Source organism: Papaver somniferum, chromosome 8 (assembly GCF_003573695.1).
Source record: "Papaver somniferum cultivar HN1 chromosome 8, ASM357369v1, whole genome shotgun sequence".
Taxonomy (NCBI): Eukaryota; Viridiplantae; Streptophyta; class Magnoliopsida; order Ranunculales; family Papaveraceae; genus Papaver; species Papaver somniferum.
Window position 1 is genome coordinate 27,928,581 of NC_039365.1, and position 18,316 is coordinate 27,946,896.

The following is an 18,316-nucleotide window of genomic DNA, read 5'->3' on the forward strand; positions in this document are numbered from 1 at the left end:
ATATCTCATAAAATTTTGCAATATATTAAACCGATAAAGATTACATACTGCAAGTTCATCTTCCAAAAACTCTAGAATTTAATCAAATAAATCTAAAAACATGCAAGATGAACATCGTCGGAAATAGCTTGTGTAATCACAATTTTTGCTATACCAAACCCTAGTTATCCTTTTCAAAAGCATGAATAAATTCTCGCAAGAAGTTTCCAAGAAAAATAAGTTAAATTATAACTCATCTATTTCTTCATACCTTTCCAAAACTCCATCATAAAACGTATCACTGATGTCCTTAATCCGCTTGACTGTTGAGAGGCCATGCTCGTGAATTAAGACACCAGCCTTCCAATTGACGATGCGAGATTTTGTGCAGCTTCTTCCGGTTCCATATTAATTATGACTTTTTGCTTCTAAAATATTTTGGTTTGACCATCAATAAGATGATTTAACTGCAATTATAGATTTGCAATCTCAACCTTTGAGTCATTCTGAGAATGAGTCAGATTCTTGATGGACTCTGCAAACCAGAAGTTTTGTTCTTTTCTCTCAGCCATCCTTTTCAATAAAGCTCCCTAAAACACACTTATTTCTTCTTTGACATCTTCATCATCAAGATCGATGGTTTCATGAGGACTTTTTGAGATTTCTATATTTTTAGAAAAATATGACTCAACTATTTGTTAGGTCAACACAAGAGTTTAAAAAAAAATAGGAATCCTTTATTCTTTTATAGATGACTTTTTCTCTAATCCCTAGCAGAGTACGTGAACTGGTACGCAAACATTAGTTCGTGGACCGGGTTATTGTATTAAGAAATTATAATGAGTATTCATCACAATAAAATATTACTTAAATGGTAGTTGATCTCTTCAAGTGTCAATAATGTGTTCTTAGCTCGATAAATAATGATTTCCGGACGGATACATCTTTAGAGCGCATGAAAAAAATTAACACTTACTTCTCATGGGAAATAACAAAAGATCAATAAAACTTTAGCGCCCCCTAATCTAGCAGCTGACTAATCCAAGAGATTAACTAAATAAAGAGGCACTACGAATCTAATTCAAATACTTAAACATTCAATTAAGAAATCTGCTACAAAATTTATCCCAAAACTAACCCCACTCAGAATATATATACATGAACTTCTCTCAAATGATACATATATAATAGTCAATTGGTTTACAGATACAATAAACAACATAATAAACATAGCGGAAGTTAACTAATTAACGGAGTCAACACTTGTGGCTTTCGCTGCGCAATTCTGATCTGTCTCTGAAAACTGAAAGTGAGAATAATTAACATTTAACTTCTAACTAATCATAAACAAGATTAAGAAAAACAATAATGTTTTCTCAGACATTAAATAGTGACCAAGTCACTAAGATACACAAATACGAATATGGACAAGCTCTTTCTTCAAACAATGTATACTATGGTTGTGCGATTCCGAACTCGCAAATCCACACCTAATCGTAAATATGGATGTCGACAATTACGAACTCGCAACTTTCGACCAATATATCATAAAATCTCTAGGTATAAATGTGAAAGAGCATATCCTCACAGAAGTAAACAAGCATGTATATGGACAAAATCCTTATTCAAACAATGTATACTATGGTTGTGCAATTCCGAACTCGCAAATCCATACCGAATCGTAAATATGGATGTCGACAATTCCGAACTCGCAAACTGTCGACCAATATATCCTAAAAGCTCTAGGTATAAATGTGAAAGAGCGTATCCTATATACCACACGTGGAAATTCTTATTTCCCATAACAATTCATATGACAGACAAACATCACAAGTTCTTTCCAAACCATGGAAAGATTAACAAAATCAACAGAAGTATAGTAATGCAATTTAAATAAAGCATGGAATGCATAGACAGACAATGCATGGTTTGTTAAATATAAACTTTTGTAAAAGAAACAACAATTACAAAAGAGTCAAATGTATTTCCACCTCTTTTGATGACAAGCCACGCCTACCTCGAGATCCACGATCCACTCGTTCATCCTTTGAATCGATCGTTGTTAATATACACTAACTGTTAATCACACAAGAAGTCTAAGAATCTAGCCAAAATGGCTCACACGGGAATCATACAAGTCTATATAATGGTTCTAAGTCCATTTATAACTTTCCACCTTTTCATTCTTTATCTTTATCACAACCAAGGTTTACTAACTCAATTAGGTTGGTTCTATAGTCCATTAGCTAAGTTTTATGAGTATTTACAACTTGTAGAAGAAACCAAATGCTAATTCAGACCACATAGGTCCAAAACATCAAACCAATAAAACTATCCCTAAGCCCAAGTCCACTAAGCGATCCCATTACACAAGGCCTGGTCCACTAAGTTCAATTAACGGTCTCTAACAGTCAAACTAACTGTGACAAGTCAACTAACAGTCAACGTCAGTCAAAGGTCAACATCCAGGGTCAAGTCAAATAAGTCAAACATAAATCGGTCAACGATCCAATTCAGGTCAAGATAGGGAAACTCAGTGACTCAACTCAGACCACAAGACTGATTCAGGTTTATACAAACTAAGGCCCTTGCTCAGGCCAAACAACACTAAGGCACAAACATGGTGCAACACACCAAGACTCTTAACTAAGATTTCTATTTAAACAGTATACTATAAATCAATACAATTCTCAATTTCAAACTTCACAATGAAATTACAAATATAACTAAATCCTACCTGCAATTCAGCAGTTCCCAGCTTCTACAAGAGAGATTCAACTCCAAACACTCATCCAATCCTCTTTTATAACTTCAGTCACAACATCTCATTTAATACTACTAAATCATTTGCAATCAAACTACAAGCACCCATTCCAGTGACACTGCCCACTCCATGAACTGATCAGCATCACCACTACCAAACACAAGAACACTCTGTACACCCCACCTGAAACTCAACAAATCACCAATATCACTTCAGGTAGCTCATAACCTTCATTCACTAACTGAAATGCCATGTCATTTCCTCCATTTCATTTCTCCCATCACACTTCCAGGTCAGTTTCATAACCATATCTAACCTATTGAACCTCAATCCTAATACAATTACATCCTTGCCCTCAAGTTCATCCTCAACTGCAATCCAAACACTAACAGTTCCATATATCATCATCAACACAATCTCACAGCATTCATCTTCTTCATCTCCAACTGAATCTAACTCCCAGGTCTTCACAACACATATAACCATTCCTATAAGTTCTTATATGTCCTATGTATACTACTTGCACCGCTAGACATATCCACCACCACATCCATCTAAAACATATCAATTCAATGAACTCAGCCATTCTCTGCATTCATTCCAACTTGATGTAGTTTTGAAAGTGGTAGTAAAGTTAGTTCAACTCGGACTTGATAAGATTGGGTTCTAGACTTAAAATAAAAATAGAAAATATATATACAAAAGGTTTGTCACAATGTCGAGAGAGACTGGGACTCAGGATTCCACCAAATTCCATTCATGTGATTCAAATAATAATTCCAATCAATTATAGATCAAATATTAAAAATATGGACTCTTATTCTTTGCCAAAAAGTAGATTTTTGAAAAGCAATGATTGTAAATCAAAAGTATGATGTATCAAAAATACATAGACCAAGCATACACCATCAAACAAAATCACATCCATTCTAAAAATCATAAATCGATTAAAAATCAATGCAAATAGTCATAAAATAATTATTAGAATTGCCACATGCGTGAAACAGGGCTTCCTCCGTCATCCCAGTGTTTGGGTTTAGCTCCTCATATTAATCAATTGCCCAAAATACATGTTTATAGCCCAAAAGTTGATTAAAAGATGAAATAGTGCTAAAGCAGTGAGTTTAAGACTGCCAGAAAGGGTCACAGAAGAACGATAAATTAGAAGTGCTGCTACGCTGTTGTTTTAAGACCGTCAGCCGCTGGTCGTTGTCACTGTTGAAGAACGACTGCCAGTGAGGGTCTGTTCTTCGTGTTCTTCAGCAGCAACAGCAGCAGAAAAATATTTTGATCAAACTCTGATTTCTTCTTTTATGGCTCTCCTAAGGTTACCAAACTTTCGACACCTCTTCTATATGACCCAACCAATCTATTTATATCAAAAAGACCGATTAAATCTCTCCAGAATCTTCCAAAATCTCTTCCTTTCTCTTCACGGCAAAGCTGCGGCAATTTCGTGTTTTAGAGTTTCTACGCGTTTCTGAGCTTTCTTTTTGATTTTAAACTCTTCCTTAGATATATATGAATCTTTGGGAAGGTTTATAGCTCTTTAGTCTCTCTAGAATTTCCTAAAACAAGACACACACGTGACTTTCCATATTTTGTTGTTGAGGTAAAAACCCGTCGATTGAGCCCAAGTTAATCGTTTCCAACACCCATATTAGATTCCTAGACCCATAAGGAGTCTATCATATGAAAATCAGAGGTTTAGTCGACCTCAAACTCCTCCAAATCACGCACAACAAATCTGCCAGAGATGTTTCTCTTTTCCCGCCAATTTCAAAATTCAAAAGGTGACCTCCCCTAGTAATTAGGTTACCCCTTATCCAGGGTGCTGGGGTCCGCATAACACTTGTCCCTTGGGTGCCTTTAGTAATTTTTCTGGGATGTTTTCAACACTTTTTCGGGGTTCCTCCGGGGTATTTCTGGCATACTTCTGGGGTGCTTCTGGTACGTTATCTACGGAGGTTCAGATGCCACTATTTTGAGCCAATTTCGCCGCAAAAGCTTATTTCTCCAAAAACACCTACAAAGACATAAAATAACCAAATAAGTACAAAATCGAGCACTAACAATATATACAATTGGGAAAAATTAGACACATAAATGCGTCTATCACAACTCAGGCCACAATCTCAACCACATATCACCACCACCATTAGAGTTTTACCTGCAACTACACAAACAACTCTCTTGCACCTCCAACTCTATTTACAACACCTACAATCTCTCACACAAACAACCATCATCTCAAACTACCAACACTGCTAAATTGCTACTGCAACTCTAAGACTCTCAATTCGTCCATTAAAACTTCTTACTTCAGTTTAATTAACTCAACATTAATCTTCAAATCACAGTTCAATATCCAAATTTCACAGACATCAATTACATCCATGCTTCGACAAATATAACAACCTTAAATCAAGTAAGAAGATATTACCTCAACAACAAACACAGAAGTCTTCTTTTTCGCCTAGTTACGCACCATTAGTCTCATCTCTTCCATCAGCAATCCAAACCCATGAACTCTAAATCTATGTTCTATTAAGAATCTTAATTCCTTTCAACATAAACCCTTCTTCTCAATTTATCACCACAACAACTTCAGAGGCTTCAATTAAACAAACCCATCCAAAAATTATATTTAAATCTTCTCAATCTTAACCAATTCGAATTCCAATACAACATGCAGAACCCTAATTATCAAACTAATCTTCTTCTCCGAACCTAATCTTCAAATTAACATAACAATATTCTTCTTTTACCCAATACCTTGAAACCCATCTTCAATTGCTATATCAAATCAAACCCAAACCAAATAACAGAGAACCTAACTCTTGATTCATCTTCAAACTACTTCAGAACTTCAATTCCGCTACAACCCTATTGTTCTTCATCCAACAGAAACCCGATTCACCTCTCAATTCGATACAAATCCTAACTTCAGAAACCCTACGTCCGATTTACCGCAACAACTTAATCTTCTTATTCTTCTTCAGATTTAACAAACCTCAACACCACCCTTATCTCTTCATCATCATCTTTTAATTCATTTGCTCTAAATCATCGATCGTCTCTCTCTCTCTCTCAAGCCAACTCTCAATTTCCTCACTCGAACTATCACAGAGGAAGAACACAGGAAGAAGAACGGAGAAGAGGAAAGAAGAAGAAGAAGAAGAAAGAGAAAGTATAAGAGAAAATGGCTTTCTCTTGCGAATGGTTTTGAGATAATACCAATGGATAATACTAATACCCATACTTTCTTTAATAAGGGGAAGCCCGGGTCGGTTGAATGGCATGAAGATTATTTTACCCTTTACTTAATCCAGATGATATCTTCTTCGTCCAGTATCCAAATGACACGTTCGAGCAGTCCATTTCGAATAACTTTTCGAGATCTATCCAATGGTACTAGTTTCGTATCTATTTAATTGTTAGATTCATTTATAATAATTAATGTTCGTGTTACACTAATCGAGTTATTAGCGGCTAATTCGTCTCTTGACTATTGCTAGACCAGTCAAATAGCATTGACGAGCTTAAGGGTCCTTACAAAAACATTAAGGAGCCAAGATCAACTAAGATATCATATGTTACTTCTATAGAAAGAGATTAAACTTAATTACATAAGACTTGAGCAATCCTCATCATTCATATCAAAAATTGATATGAGGGCAGTCCTTGTAGCTCTCAAGTTAGTTTCAAGTACTAATGTTGTACCATTAGGTAGCAAAGTAAGACATAGTCCCATCAGATATATCACCAAGTGATGCACTGAGGTTTTTCAAGTGATGATTTCTCATTTTTCTCTATTTTCTTCTAGTTTGTTTTCTTATAGAAGACTCCGTTGATCTTTCCTGTTTTCTAGACCGATTAATGACACTCGAAAATTCTGAGGAATTTCTTGAGGTAAGTATAGGACCTCTTGAAATCCTTTTCAAGGAATTTGAATCGGGGATCCAATTATTTGAGGAAGAACTTCCTGTTGTATCCTCATTATCAATATGAAGTATGATACTAGTTATATTGTGTGACACTATGGAGTGAGGATATTTAGGCTTATGCAGGTTCCGAGAGGATTTCTTGACATAAGCCTTTAAATTTTCTACAGTATTAAGATCGATTGAAGATGCAGACAGATTTTTCACTTCTTAAATTGCAAAAGTGAGCAATTTTTTAAGTTTAGTAATCTGTTTTCTTCTTCTGAAGCATTTTAATGCTAAATGACCTTCTTTACCGCAGTGTGAATAGCTTCGTGGATTACCAGGAAACTTAGTCGGTTCATGATATCTATCGAAAGTATGTATTAATTTTCTACGGAATTGTTTCTTACCAGTTTCCTTTCCCAAAACAGAATTCTCAATGCTAGGTGATGTCTTTGAAGATTCAAGGACAACATCAGGTTTTGAGGATTTCTTACTCATAAGTGCAGAATTATCCTTTTTAAGGAGTTCATTCTATTCCCGATCTAAAAGAAAATCAGAATCAACTTTTTCCTTTTTAACACGAAATTCATTTCTGATGAATGAAACTCAATTAGATGTTTCTCACGTTTCTCGTTTTTCATGATAGTATCCTCAAGTATATTAACCTTTTCTCAGAGTAAGTTTCTTGAATAAGTTTTTCGATATCTTCAGGAATAGATTCCATCATGTTAATGAGATCACGCTTTCTAACTAGAGACTTTTCAAGTTCATCAATATACCGAGCCTTTTGTTTTTCAAGTTCATTAATTCTGGAGATTTAAAAATAAATCATCTCAACAGCCTTTTTTAAGCCATTTGTGTATTTAGGAGTATCTCCTCTGGATTCAGAAGAATCAACTAATTGGTGTTATCCTTTGAGGTAAGTCCCAAATACTTGGCGTAATCAAAATCAATAGGAGACATGTTAATACTTGAATACAGATTCTTAGAAAGTTTCAAACACATACTTATTAGATCTTAAATGTGTTTGCCTTCCCTGATACCAATTGAAAACATGGGGGTACCAAAATACATCACCAACTTTTTCTTATGCAACTTGTATGGACAAACTTAAATACAATTCTGAGAGTTCAAATTAATGAATCTAAATCAAGGAATAATATTTAGAGTTGTATCTCTTTTTCCCACAATCAAAAAGTTCACAGAGACAAGTCCGTGAACCTGATTTACGTGTGAGAGTACTTGGACGATTCCAAAGATCAATATCCAAGAATCATTCAAGTCGTATCCAACAAACAAGGATGGGTGGATGTAACCATTTTGATTGATTTACGTACAACCTATGATATTTCAATTATAAAGATAAACAATATATCGCGGAAAAGAAATAACAAAGACACCATAAATTTTGTTTATGAGGAAACGACAAATGCAGAAATACCCCGGGACCTAGTCCAGATTGAACACCAAACTGTATTAAGCCTCTATAGACACTTGCATACTACCAATTAACTTCAGACTGGAATGTAGGTGAGACCGAATTAAAACCTCATAGCAATTCAGTTACAGTCACGTTCCTTGCGCCTCTTGAATTCCAGCAGGACTCCGCGCAATTGATTCCCTTAGCTGACATCCTTTACAGCCTAATATTTGCTTCAACTCAGTTGAAGACTTTAAACCAGTCTGCCTTCCACATATAAGCCTATATGGTGATTTCCTTTTTGATCGTAGATCAAGTTGAGACTGGAAATCGATAGCAATAGACAAAGTCTATCTAACCTCAAAATCTGGACTTATGCTTCCCAAAGAGCGGCCTAGATTATTATTCACCTCACAAATATTAAACTTGTGGAATCACAAAGTCTGAGACGAAGAGAACTTTGAGATTTATGTCTATCTTTTTCGACTGAGTAGCTCAACAATCAAACAAGATCAGGATACACGAACTATCAAGATCAAAAATAGTTGGACCTCACTTCATGAATCCCTATGAAGTATTTTTAGTCACTAAACCCTAAAAGGGTTCTAGGAAGAGGATGGCTCTAGTTTACAACTGGGATACACAAAGATAGTGTCGGGATTCAAAAATCCCAGTTGCTTGAGGTTCTCCTTATATGAACTTTCAAAGCATGGGTTGCTTTAGGTTTAAGCTAAGATAGCTTTGGAACCAAGCAAACAATATCCACAGTTAGAAGAATATTTGAAATGTGATTGATACATCAAGATATACACTATGGTTAGGATGAACCTTAACTGAACCGTATGTAAGGACATTGTTTATAAACGGTTAGACGAAATTAGTCGATTGAAATATAAGCTTAATCATTTTCATAACACTTAAGACTTCACAACCATAGGTTATAATGTGATCAATCATGTCTATATAATGTTTTTAGATATTTATTAAAATGCTAATTATCTCACAGAAATAATTTTATGTGCATCTGAAAATATTTGACAGGATAAGTATGTGTACTCAACCTTGTTCGTGACTATATTTGTCATGGTACATGTACCGGGTATGTGTACCCTTAAGAAAAATATAAGATCCGAAACATATATAACTTTTCTGATTTTCTTATCCGGTATGGATACCACACCGATTTCAAAACCAACAATTCTTTTTCGGTATGCATACTAGGTATGCGTATCACTCCAGGTTCACAAGTTCGCAGTCTTTTTGTGGTATGGATACAGGGTATTGCGTACCGCTAAGTCACTGTCGATATATAGATACTACGATACGTGTAATGGGTACATGTACTGCGGCTCATGACTTATAACATTTTTCCCAGTTTGTGAAAATGGTATGCATACTGTCCTGTATCCAGATTATCAACAGTTCTACATGTCTCTCTAAGTTAATTCAAAACATTCCCACAAAAACATCAATGACACATATCATTGTTCTAGGCTATTTTCGAATGATAATCTTGAACCATAATTTAGATTATGAGTATGAAGAAATGTTCATTACCAAGTTAAACTTGACCCAAAATTCTTGACATGCTTACAATAGTCTAATTAGTTATGCGACAACATAGATAGAAGGATGAATATAACTTGAGAAATAGGTGGTTCAGTCTTCACTTACATTTTATTGAAGAAGTTCTCCAAAATCTCGGTTGATCTTCGACTTCAAACGGTAGAACGTGGTGATGTATGATTCTCAACTACATACTTCTATCCTAATCCGAGACTTAACTAATTATAGACTAGAAATCAAGATATAGTTTGACAACTAAATTTGACAACAAGGTTGAGATAGAAACACTTGTGAGTTCGACCGAGCAATGCTCTAACATAATCTTTCAAGGATAGGATTTCCATCTTATTTAAATGCTTAAATAAAACTTTTTTGAGAAGCAAGTGTTGCAGCTCAACGGCTAAGCCATTGGCGCTCGACAATTCCTTTGCCACCAATGATTTTTCTTCTTCTTTTTCCTTCTATAAATTCGATTCCATTTTCTATTCTCAAGTGACACCTTTGTTACACAAATCAACTTTCCAATTTTTCTACATCTTTCTTACGTATATTTTTTTTTTCTCTCAGTTTGTCTTTATTTATTTTTTATGTTATGGATCCAAATTGATTCTTCTGACGAGGATATAAAAATGGATCTAGTGAGGTAGAATAAAGGCCAACAAAATAATTTGCACATATTTGCAACAATTGGATGAAGAATCAGATGAGGCTAAAAGAAAAAGAAATACTATGCTGCAATTATATACATGAAAAATTCATGTCTCTCCAGAGCCAAAAGAAGTGTTGACAAGAAGATGGAATCGACAATTTTATCACCAGAAGTTGAAACATGATTATTTTCTTCATATATGTGTATACTTTGATCAAGATATTCATCGTCCATTTTGCATGGACGATAACTTGATGGTTAGGTTATTGGAGAATATTATCAGGTTTTAACTTGATGATTGCATCCATCTGGGTTCTAAGTTATGGCATGCCAACATATGCTAGCGATGAGCACATATGTATGGGCATGATGCGTATCGTAAGTGCAACAAATTGCTCAAAATATTTCTCACTAATTAACTAGTAATATAGCGATAGTAAGGATCCTCTCATATAGAGATATGTAATTGATATGTTCTTTGGATTAACAAAACTAAAATCAAAGAAAATACTAAGAGGAGATTGGTTGAATAATTAACTAAAAAGAATAACAAGAAATGAGATGAAAAGATGATTAGGAATCATTTGCAGTTACCCAAATTTAACCGAAATCATCATTGTTATCTATCTTTCGTAAGAATAATATATCACCAATCGTGGAATAGCAGGTACGCTTAGCTATCCCCAAAACTCCTCATATCATTGAATGTCAAAGTGCTCGAACACCAGATTTTATCCAACTGAGCACTCAAGGTGTAATCCGATCAAATGCTTTAGGGATTGTGAATTTAGGTTGGTCCTGGTATCATAACTATTAGCGCAAGGTATTTCTTACTAGTGTTGTCTTCACACACAATTTCTTCACATAATCCCTCTACAAGGTCTCACCTTCTCTATTTGTGTAGGAGATGATCGACAATTACGGTTCGTTTAACTCTCTACTAGCATTAAAATGATCAATAGAATAATGTTATTGTCCACTTGAACAATCTAGAAATCAATCATAAACCCTAGATATATGAAAACAAATGATAAAATAATAAAAACTTCAACTAATAACTAATAAAGCTTCACACTTAGAAAATTGAATTGATCATTAATCAATAGAGTTTTAGCCACACGTGATTACATCGTTCCTGGTTTCCCCCTAAAGGGGTAAACTCTAAATATTGAATGTAGAACAAAAGTATAATATGAGATGTTTTTGTTTAAGCCTTAGGTTTCTCCTTTTATAGCCTCCAATACTTGGCCCTTAAGTATCCTCTTATTCTAGGGTTTATAATCCTTTAGGCGATTCTCATGTAAATGCACAAATAAAAAAAATTGAGAAACCAGGTGGATGGGCATGCATGCTTTTCCACTGTGATAAAACGTGAAGAAAAATTAGTGTTTAGCGGCACGTCAGGAATATGAGTATCGCCACTTAGCGGCTAGGTTATTGTCGTCTGGCGATTCCTTTGCGCCCAGGGTTTTATTTTTTTCCCCGCACCTCTCTTATACAAATTAAGTTTTTTCAATTTTCTAAATATACATAGGAAAATATTTTTCCTTTCTCGCCATTTAACTCGATTTAATTTATTTTGAATGGATCCTAATTTTGATTCTTCTAACGATGATATGGATGATATGGAGATGGATATATTAGTCGGTATAATTGAAAACAACAAAAATATTTGCGGATATTGTAACAATTAGATTAAGAATCAGATGAGGGTAGAAGTAAGAGAAACTATACATTGCAATTATATACAAGGCAAATACCTACCAATGAGCCAAATAGAAGTGTTGACAAAAAAATTGGACATTTCGAGACGGATAATTTTACCACCAAAAACCGATGCATGATTATTTCTGGATGTGTATGTATTCACCATTGGGTGTGTACAAGTTGAAGGTAATGCTTTGTAAGCACATTGGTGCAAGCTACGCAAGGCCAAGATATTTGACCTGTGGGATGTGACATTGAGAATGGCGTTATAGTACAAAACTCTGGAGTCTGGAGACGTAATTGTGACATTCCTAAATTGGCTCACTCGCTGTTGTGGAGTCGCAATGGTGAATATGGGACGTCCTCAACGGTGTTGGCCAATAGATGATTGGTATACAGAATCATGTACTCCCACATAAGCTGTGATGCTTATTACATTGTATAACAAACTTGTTTCTCCCAGAAAATCAAGGAAACTAGAAATATATGTCACTGGCAATTTGGCAAGAATGCCACTGGCTTGGTACAAATGAAGCGTTTCGTTGCAATTGCTGCTCCTCTTCTTGCAAGGATACTTCCGATGTTTAATTGGTGGACATCGGTTGTGCCACCAAACACTATGTCTCTGAATTCAGTACACAAGCCCGTGAGTTATCATCTTGTGAGCCAAGTAATACTTTTCAGTAATATTCAAAATTTGAATTTACAGTGACCATATTTGTGCTACTTTACTTTTACAGGTTACTAGAGGCCTTTGCCTTGACTTGACCTTTACCATTTTAAGCTTCCATCCAGACTAAGGGCATGCAAGAAAAGCTGATTTTAAATACGGACTACACAGATAGTACTACCAAAACCCATATTAACAACATCATGCATGTCATCACAGCATGGCTCAAGTGGATGCTGGTTAACCACATTGTTTCTCTGAAGATCAGTACACAAGCATGTGCTGTTATCAGTGAGTGAGTCAAGTAGTATTTTTCAGTCATTCAAAATTTGAATTTGCAATAACCAGAACTGTGTTACTGTTGCTGACTATGGTTTGTCTTGAGGCTTGAGCATTACCATTTTAAGCTTTTATCCAGGATATGATCCAGAAAGCAAAATTTTGAATACAGATAGCAAGTACAACAAAAACCCATTTTTAACAACATCCAGTCCACATCACCGCCCATGTGAACCCTGAATCTGAACCTCCAAGGACATACAAAAGATAGGTTTTAGGGTTTGAAATTTTGCATAGCCATTCCAGGCTTTTTCCTGTTAAAGGTGTCTTTTCATTCTAGGCTCTATCAAACAAACAATACAGACAGTGTACGAAATCTGAATTTTTAGACTCTAGCTACTACAGATAAAACAAAACAAATAAAAAATACCATTTCCCAACACACCTAGCTGGCTCTCTGCCTGAACCTGAAGCTAATAAACATTGCATTTTAATGGAAGCTTGCTGCATCTCTGAATATTCTCATCAACTATCAGGAATGATAAATCATAACAATGACAAGAAATTTAAAGAGACAACATGATGGATAACATAAACAGCTGTTTGTGATTTAAGATTGATCAAATAACTAGTACATGATTCATTGACAAATGACAACTGAACCCACTCCTTGATATATCAATCTTATGATCACCACAACTAAACCAACAAAACATGAACCCTAAAACGAAACTAAACTAGGAAGGGAAATTTCATGCAACAAAAAGATAAAACAACAGAAAGTAAAAGCAACATCAAACAACCACCGCCTTCTTCTTCTACTAGAACAGTACTGACCAGATAGATTACTCAGCAACCGTTACCAGGATGACATTCTTCTCCTCAACCTTCTTAGGAATAGAGACCTTAAGAAGACCATTCTTCATCTCAGCTTTCAGTTCCTGTAAGTTGAGGTCATCATAATCCAGATCGAGATCGAAAATTATACCAGTGCTGTTCATATCATCTTCATTAACATCTGAACCAACAATAACAACATCTCCAGCAGGCTTTTCATCTTCTTCTTCTTTACCCAGAAGACTAGTGATAACAAGAGCGGTACCCTCAACAGTGACTTTGATATCATCCTTTCCAAACCCAGGAAAGTTAATCTTCAACTCAATACCTTCTTTCAGCTCTTTAGCACTCCACCTCTTCATCATGGCATTCTCTTCTTCTTTGTCATACAGCTCCATCTCCTCCATATCAGAATCATAGAAATCTGCATAAAAAAAACACCACAGGTTAGAGAGGAAACACATCATGAAACAAAAAACTTGGATCTAAATGCTGAAAATACTGAAAATAAACTACATACCTGAACTAAGAAGATCATCAGTAGTGAAAGCAGGACGAAGAGAACCACAAATGTAAGACGACCCTTTTTTGTTTTTCATGTTAAGTGGGGAAGAACATTTGGAGACCAAAGAAGCTGAACGTTTGGGGTTAGGGTTCTTAAGATGAGAGACCAAAGAAGCTGGACGTTTGAGGTTAGGTTTCTTAAGAAGACCGAGCTTATTTTTCAGAGTGTTTGAGGAGACAACAGTAGGAACAGGTTTCTTTGGCATGGCCATGAAGATGGAAGCCATTGAAGTGTGGTAGTAGATCTTAAAAACTCTTAAGGAAACCCTAGCTAGAATATACTCTTTAAAGGTTATGAGGATTGAGGAGATAAGACACAGTGTTGTGGTGGTGGTATTTATAGAGAAATGGAAGTGATGATGACGACTGGAGTGACGGTATAAAATGTTGACTCCGATTAGTATTATTACTGTTAACTTAAGTAATAAATCGGTATTAAGAGTTTGGCTGTGTATGTAAATAATTGCCTAATTGGAGACTGCTCTGGGACCAGTCTGGGTATGAATCAGATTTAAAACAAGACAAAAAGTTAGCCATGGCTCATCCATCTAAAATCCAAATTACATTTTTAAATTTATCCATCTAAATGTGGTCATTTCATTTTGTTAGGATTTTTATAATCAATTTATCTAAAGATTTGGGTGTTGGATTAGATTTTCGGTTCCTCTTATTAGAGGTGCTGTTCCTGTTTCATAATGACCACAAATTTGTTCACATTGACATTGGTCTCAAACAATACAGCGAGATGGAATCCACATCCTTAGCAAAGTGATACACTGATATTTGTTCTTAATTGTCCTGGCGTCATTAGGGGCGACCCTGAAAAAACTAGGGGCAACTTTTTTATTCCCAACCCATAGACACGATTATGAGATGTCTTAATGTTTGGAGATTACCTAAGTGCCCTTACACAATCGGCAGTTAGTATAGTGGTATTATCTACCGATTGTTAAAGTATAAAACTCGAAATGGAACTTGTGGCCGTTAGCAATCGGTAGATAGGTGAAGTTCATAAATAACTTCATAAACTGCCGATTACTCTGACCAAATCTCGAAATTTTTGCCAATTTATTAATCGGACGTTTGGTGAAGTTCGTATACTACCGATTATTGTAGTTCCCAAATTCGAAAAAATTAGAGATTTTGGCAAAAACAAAATTGGGGGAAACTTTATAATCGGAGGTTACATTAACTTATTAACCTACCGATTATTGTAGTTCCCAAATTCGAAAAATTAGAAATTTCGGCAAAAACAAAATTTGGGGAAACTTTATAAGCGGAAGTTAATAAATATCACGAGTCTACCGATTGTGAAAATAAAAAAATGCAAAATTCCACTAGTTTTTGAAAATTTTGAATTTGGGGCTACTAGCACAATCTGTAGATAATAAACATCACGAGACTACTGATTATACAATCGGTAGATAATAAACATCACGAGTGTATCGATTGTGAAAATAGAGAAACTCAAAATTCCATTATTTTTTGAAAATTTTGAATTTGGGACTACTAGCACAATCGGTAGATAATGAACATCACGAGACTACCGATTAAACAATCAGTAGATAACAAACATCACAAGTCTACCGATTGTGCATATCTATTTGAACAGAAAGGTATAGTCAGTTGATAAAGTACTTTATTATCTACCGATTCTGAGACGTTAATGGTGCATTTAATCGTCTCTTTAATTAGTATTGAACCTTGAACATGATATTCTTCATGATGTTTCTCACCTTCTTCTTTATACCCATCCATGTTTATTGTTGACTTAAGAAAAATGATATTCTCCACCATTTGTTTTTTCTTTCTTCTACTCTAAAATCTTAAAACTACAAAACTAAAACAATTTTACTTTAATCTAAACTACCGATTGTAAACTAAACTACCGATTGTTAAGGGTAGAATCGACATTATGAAAAATGAGAGATAAGGGGTGGCTTCACTTTTGGTTTGGTGATCCTATTTTGTCTTATTAGCTCTCTAATTCTTTCAGGGTCTCCCCTAATGACGCCATGTTAATTATCTCTGTAAACTACTAAATGCGAAATTCTTTTGTTGAATAACCAAAATGATGAAAGCTTAATTTGTTTGACCGGAGATAGTCCATATATACCCAAGTGGCGCTTATCCACCGGCCCTTCAAGATGTAGTCTTTCAAAGTTTGGGGTATGCTCTGATTAGATGTTGGTGTTACTTAAACCTAATTTATGGTGATGCAATTTCTCAATTTCATGGTTGTGATCTCTACAATAAATCCATCCTTCTTTTCAAACAAGGTTTTATTTCTAAAGATTGATTTATCTGATTAGATGGTCCTGTTATTCGGATCTAATTTTTTCCAAAATGATGTTGTCTATGCCTGCGGGAAGAGAAAATCATAATGAGCTTTCAACTATCTTTTTTGTTAATCGACGGATTTTCAATCAGCGGGTCCTCACTACAAGTTCCTAGGAGTATTGTTCATCCTCTCTGTGGATGCTGTCTGATCAGATCAATTTTATATTTCACCTTTGGAGAGAAAACAATTGAAGTGGAAATTGGAGATTTAAACAGGTAACCCTAGGCCTATTTTCTCGCTGTAACCAATTTCAATCCTCCCTCTGCAAAACCTTTTCCTCATATTTTTAATTTAAAATTTAAAATTTAAAATAAAATAAATCCAAAGAGTGCTCTATGATCCTGTCTTCTATAAATTTGGCTCAAACCAATCACTTTATCCTCACCCTTTTATCCTCTCTCCCTAGTTCATTGCCTGGTTTTTTCCTTTTCCTTTAATGTTCAGTTTTACTTTTGGTTTCTTTTGCTATGTCTAGCCTTAGCTCTAGAGATGTTGCAAACAATGGTGTTCTTGTTTCTCATGATAGAAATGCTTTTCTTCCTGTTAGAGACTGGCAGCATCAGCTGGTTGGTTGTTTCCTAACAAAAATGAACAAAAACTCATTTTTCTTAAGAAATGCTCTAAAATATAGATGAAAGCTTACTGATGAAATCTCAGTTAGCGAGCTTGGTAGGGTTTTTTATTTGATCAAATTTGAATCTATCTTTGAGTATTTTAATGTCCTTAGGAAAGGAACTAGGGTGATTTATGGAGACACCTTCTTGATTCAACCATGTAATTTCTCAGTACTCCCAGATAACTTTGAAATCACAACTGAAATTTTTGAGATTTCAATTCACAAACTATACCCTGAGCAAACAAAAATCATAAGGAATGCAATCTTTGCAAACTGTGGTTATAATGTTCATGATTGATTCAAGTGAATCAAACCGATTTGGTTCCGATTGTTTTTCTATACAATTGAACAACTCTTTAACTAGTTTTATTTGAGTCATTTGAACTAGTTATGGTTAAGATGAATCAGGTTGATATGAGAGTAATCATATGGCTAACCTCGGTTAGCTATTTGTGAACCAACCTGGTGTACACGTTTAGGTACGGTTGCATAAACCTAAATGAGGGTACATTTTATTTGTGTGTAACAAGATAAGTTCGATCTAACGGTTGAAAGATATTAGTTTGGGCAATCAGGTTTTTCATCTAACGGTGATTATTGAATGCTTTGTTACTAAGGTAACTTAGATTGCAAACCCTGATTTGAAAACTATATAAAGGAGAACTCTAGCAACCGGGAAAACTAATCCTCAGACCTTATGTGTGTTAATAGTTGCAAAACTAGAGTCGTTTCTCCTTTACCTTAGGTTTCTTCTCGAGACCCCGTAGGTTAACGACTTGAAGACTTCATTGGGATTGTAAAGCCAGACCCAACTATTATCTTTGTAGTTGCGTGATCTGATCTTGCTGTTTCTATCGTGTTGACTACAATTGAAATAATTGGCTCGAGATTTTATATCCCTGATAAGAAATATAGAAAAGTAATCACAAACAAACTTTGTCTCATCGTTTGTGATTCCACAATAACTTGTTTCTCTAGTCGATTAAGTCTATTGT

The 18,316-nt window shown here is 35.1% G+C and overlaps 1 protein-coding gene across 1 annotated transcript; it reads right to left on the reverse strand.

Moving 5' to 3' along the window:
• Positions 1-13,548: 13,548 nt before the first annotated feature.
• On the reverse strand, positions 13,549-14,657 carry LOC113306755 (heat shock 22 kDa protein, mitochondrial-like). The gene is made up of 2 exons (XM_026555665.1): positions 14,321-14,657; positions 13,549-14,224 (listed from the first exon to the last, which is right to left on the reverse strand). Exons 1-2 carry the CDS (start codon positions 14,589-14,591, stop codon positions 13,809-13,811), a joined length of 687 nt encoding a protein of 228 aa, XP_026411450.1. The 5' UTR covers positions 14,592-14,657; the 3' UTR covers positions 13,549-13,808.
• Positions 14,658-18,316: the final 3,659 nt, after the last annotated feature.

Bases quoted from the DNA above. Each gene is read 5' to 3' on its own strand.
- LOC113306755 (XM_026555665.1), bottom strand. From the start codon at position 14,591: ATGGCTTCCATCTTCATGGCCATGCCAAAGAAACCTGTTCCTACTGTT. The intron at 14,225-14,320 runs GTATGTAGTTTA...TTTTTTATGCAG, and splicing joins TGATGATCTTCTTAGTTCAG to ATTTCTATGATTCTGATATG.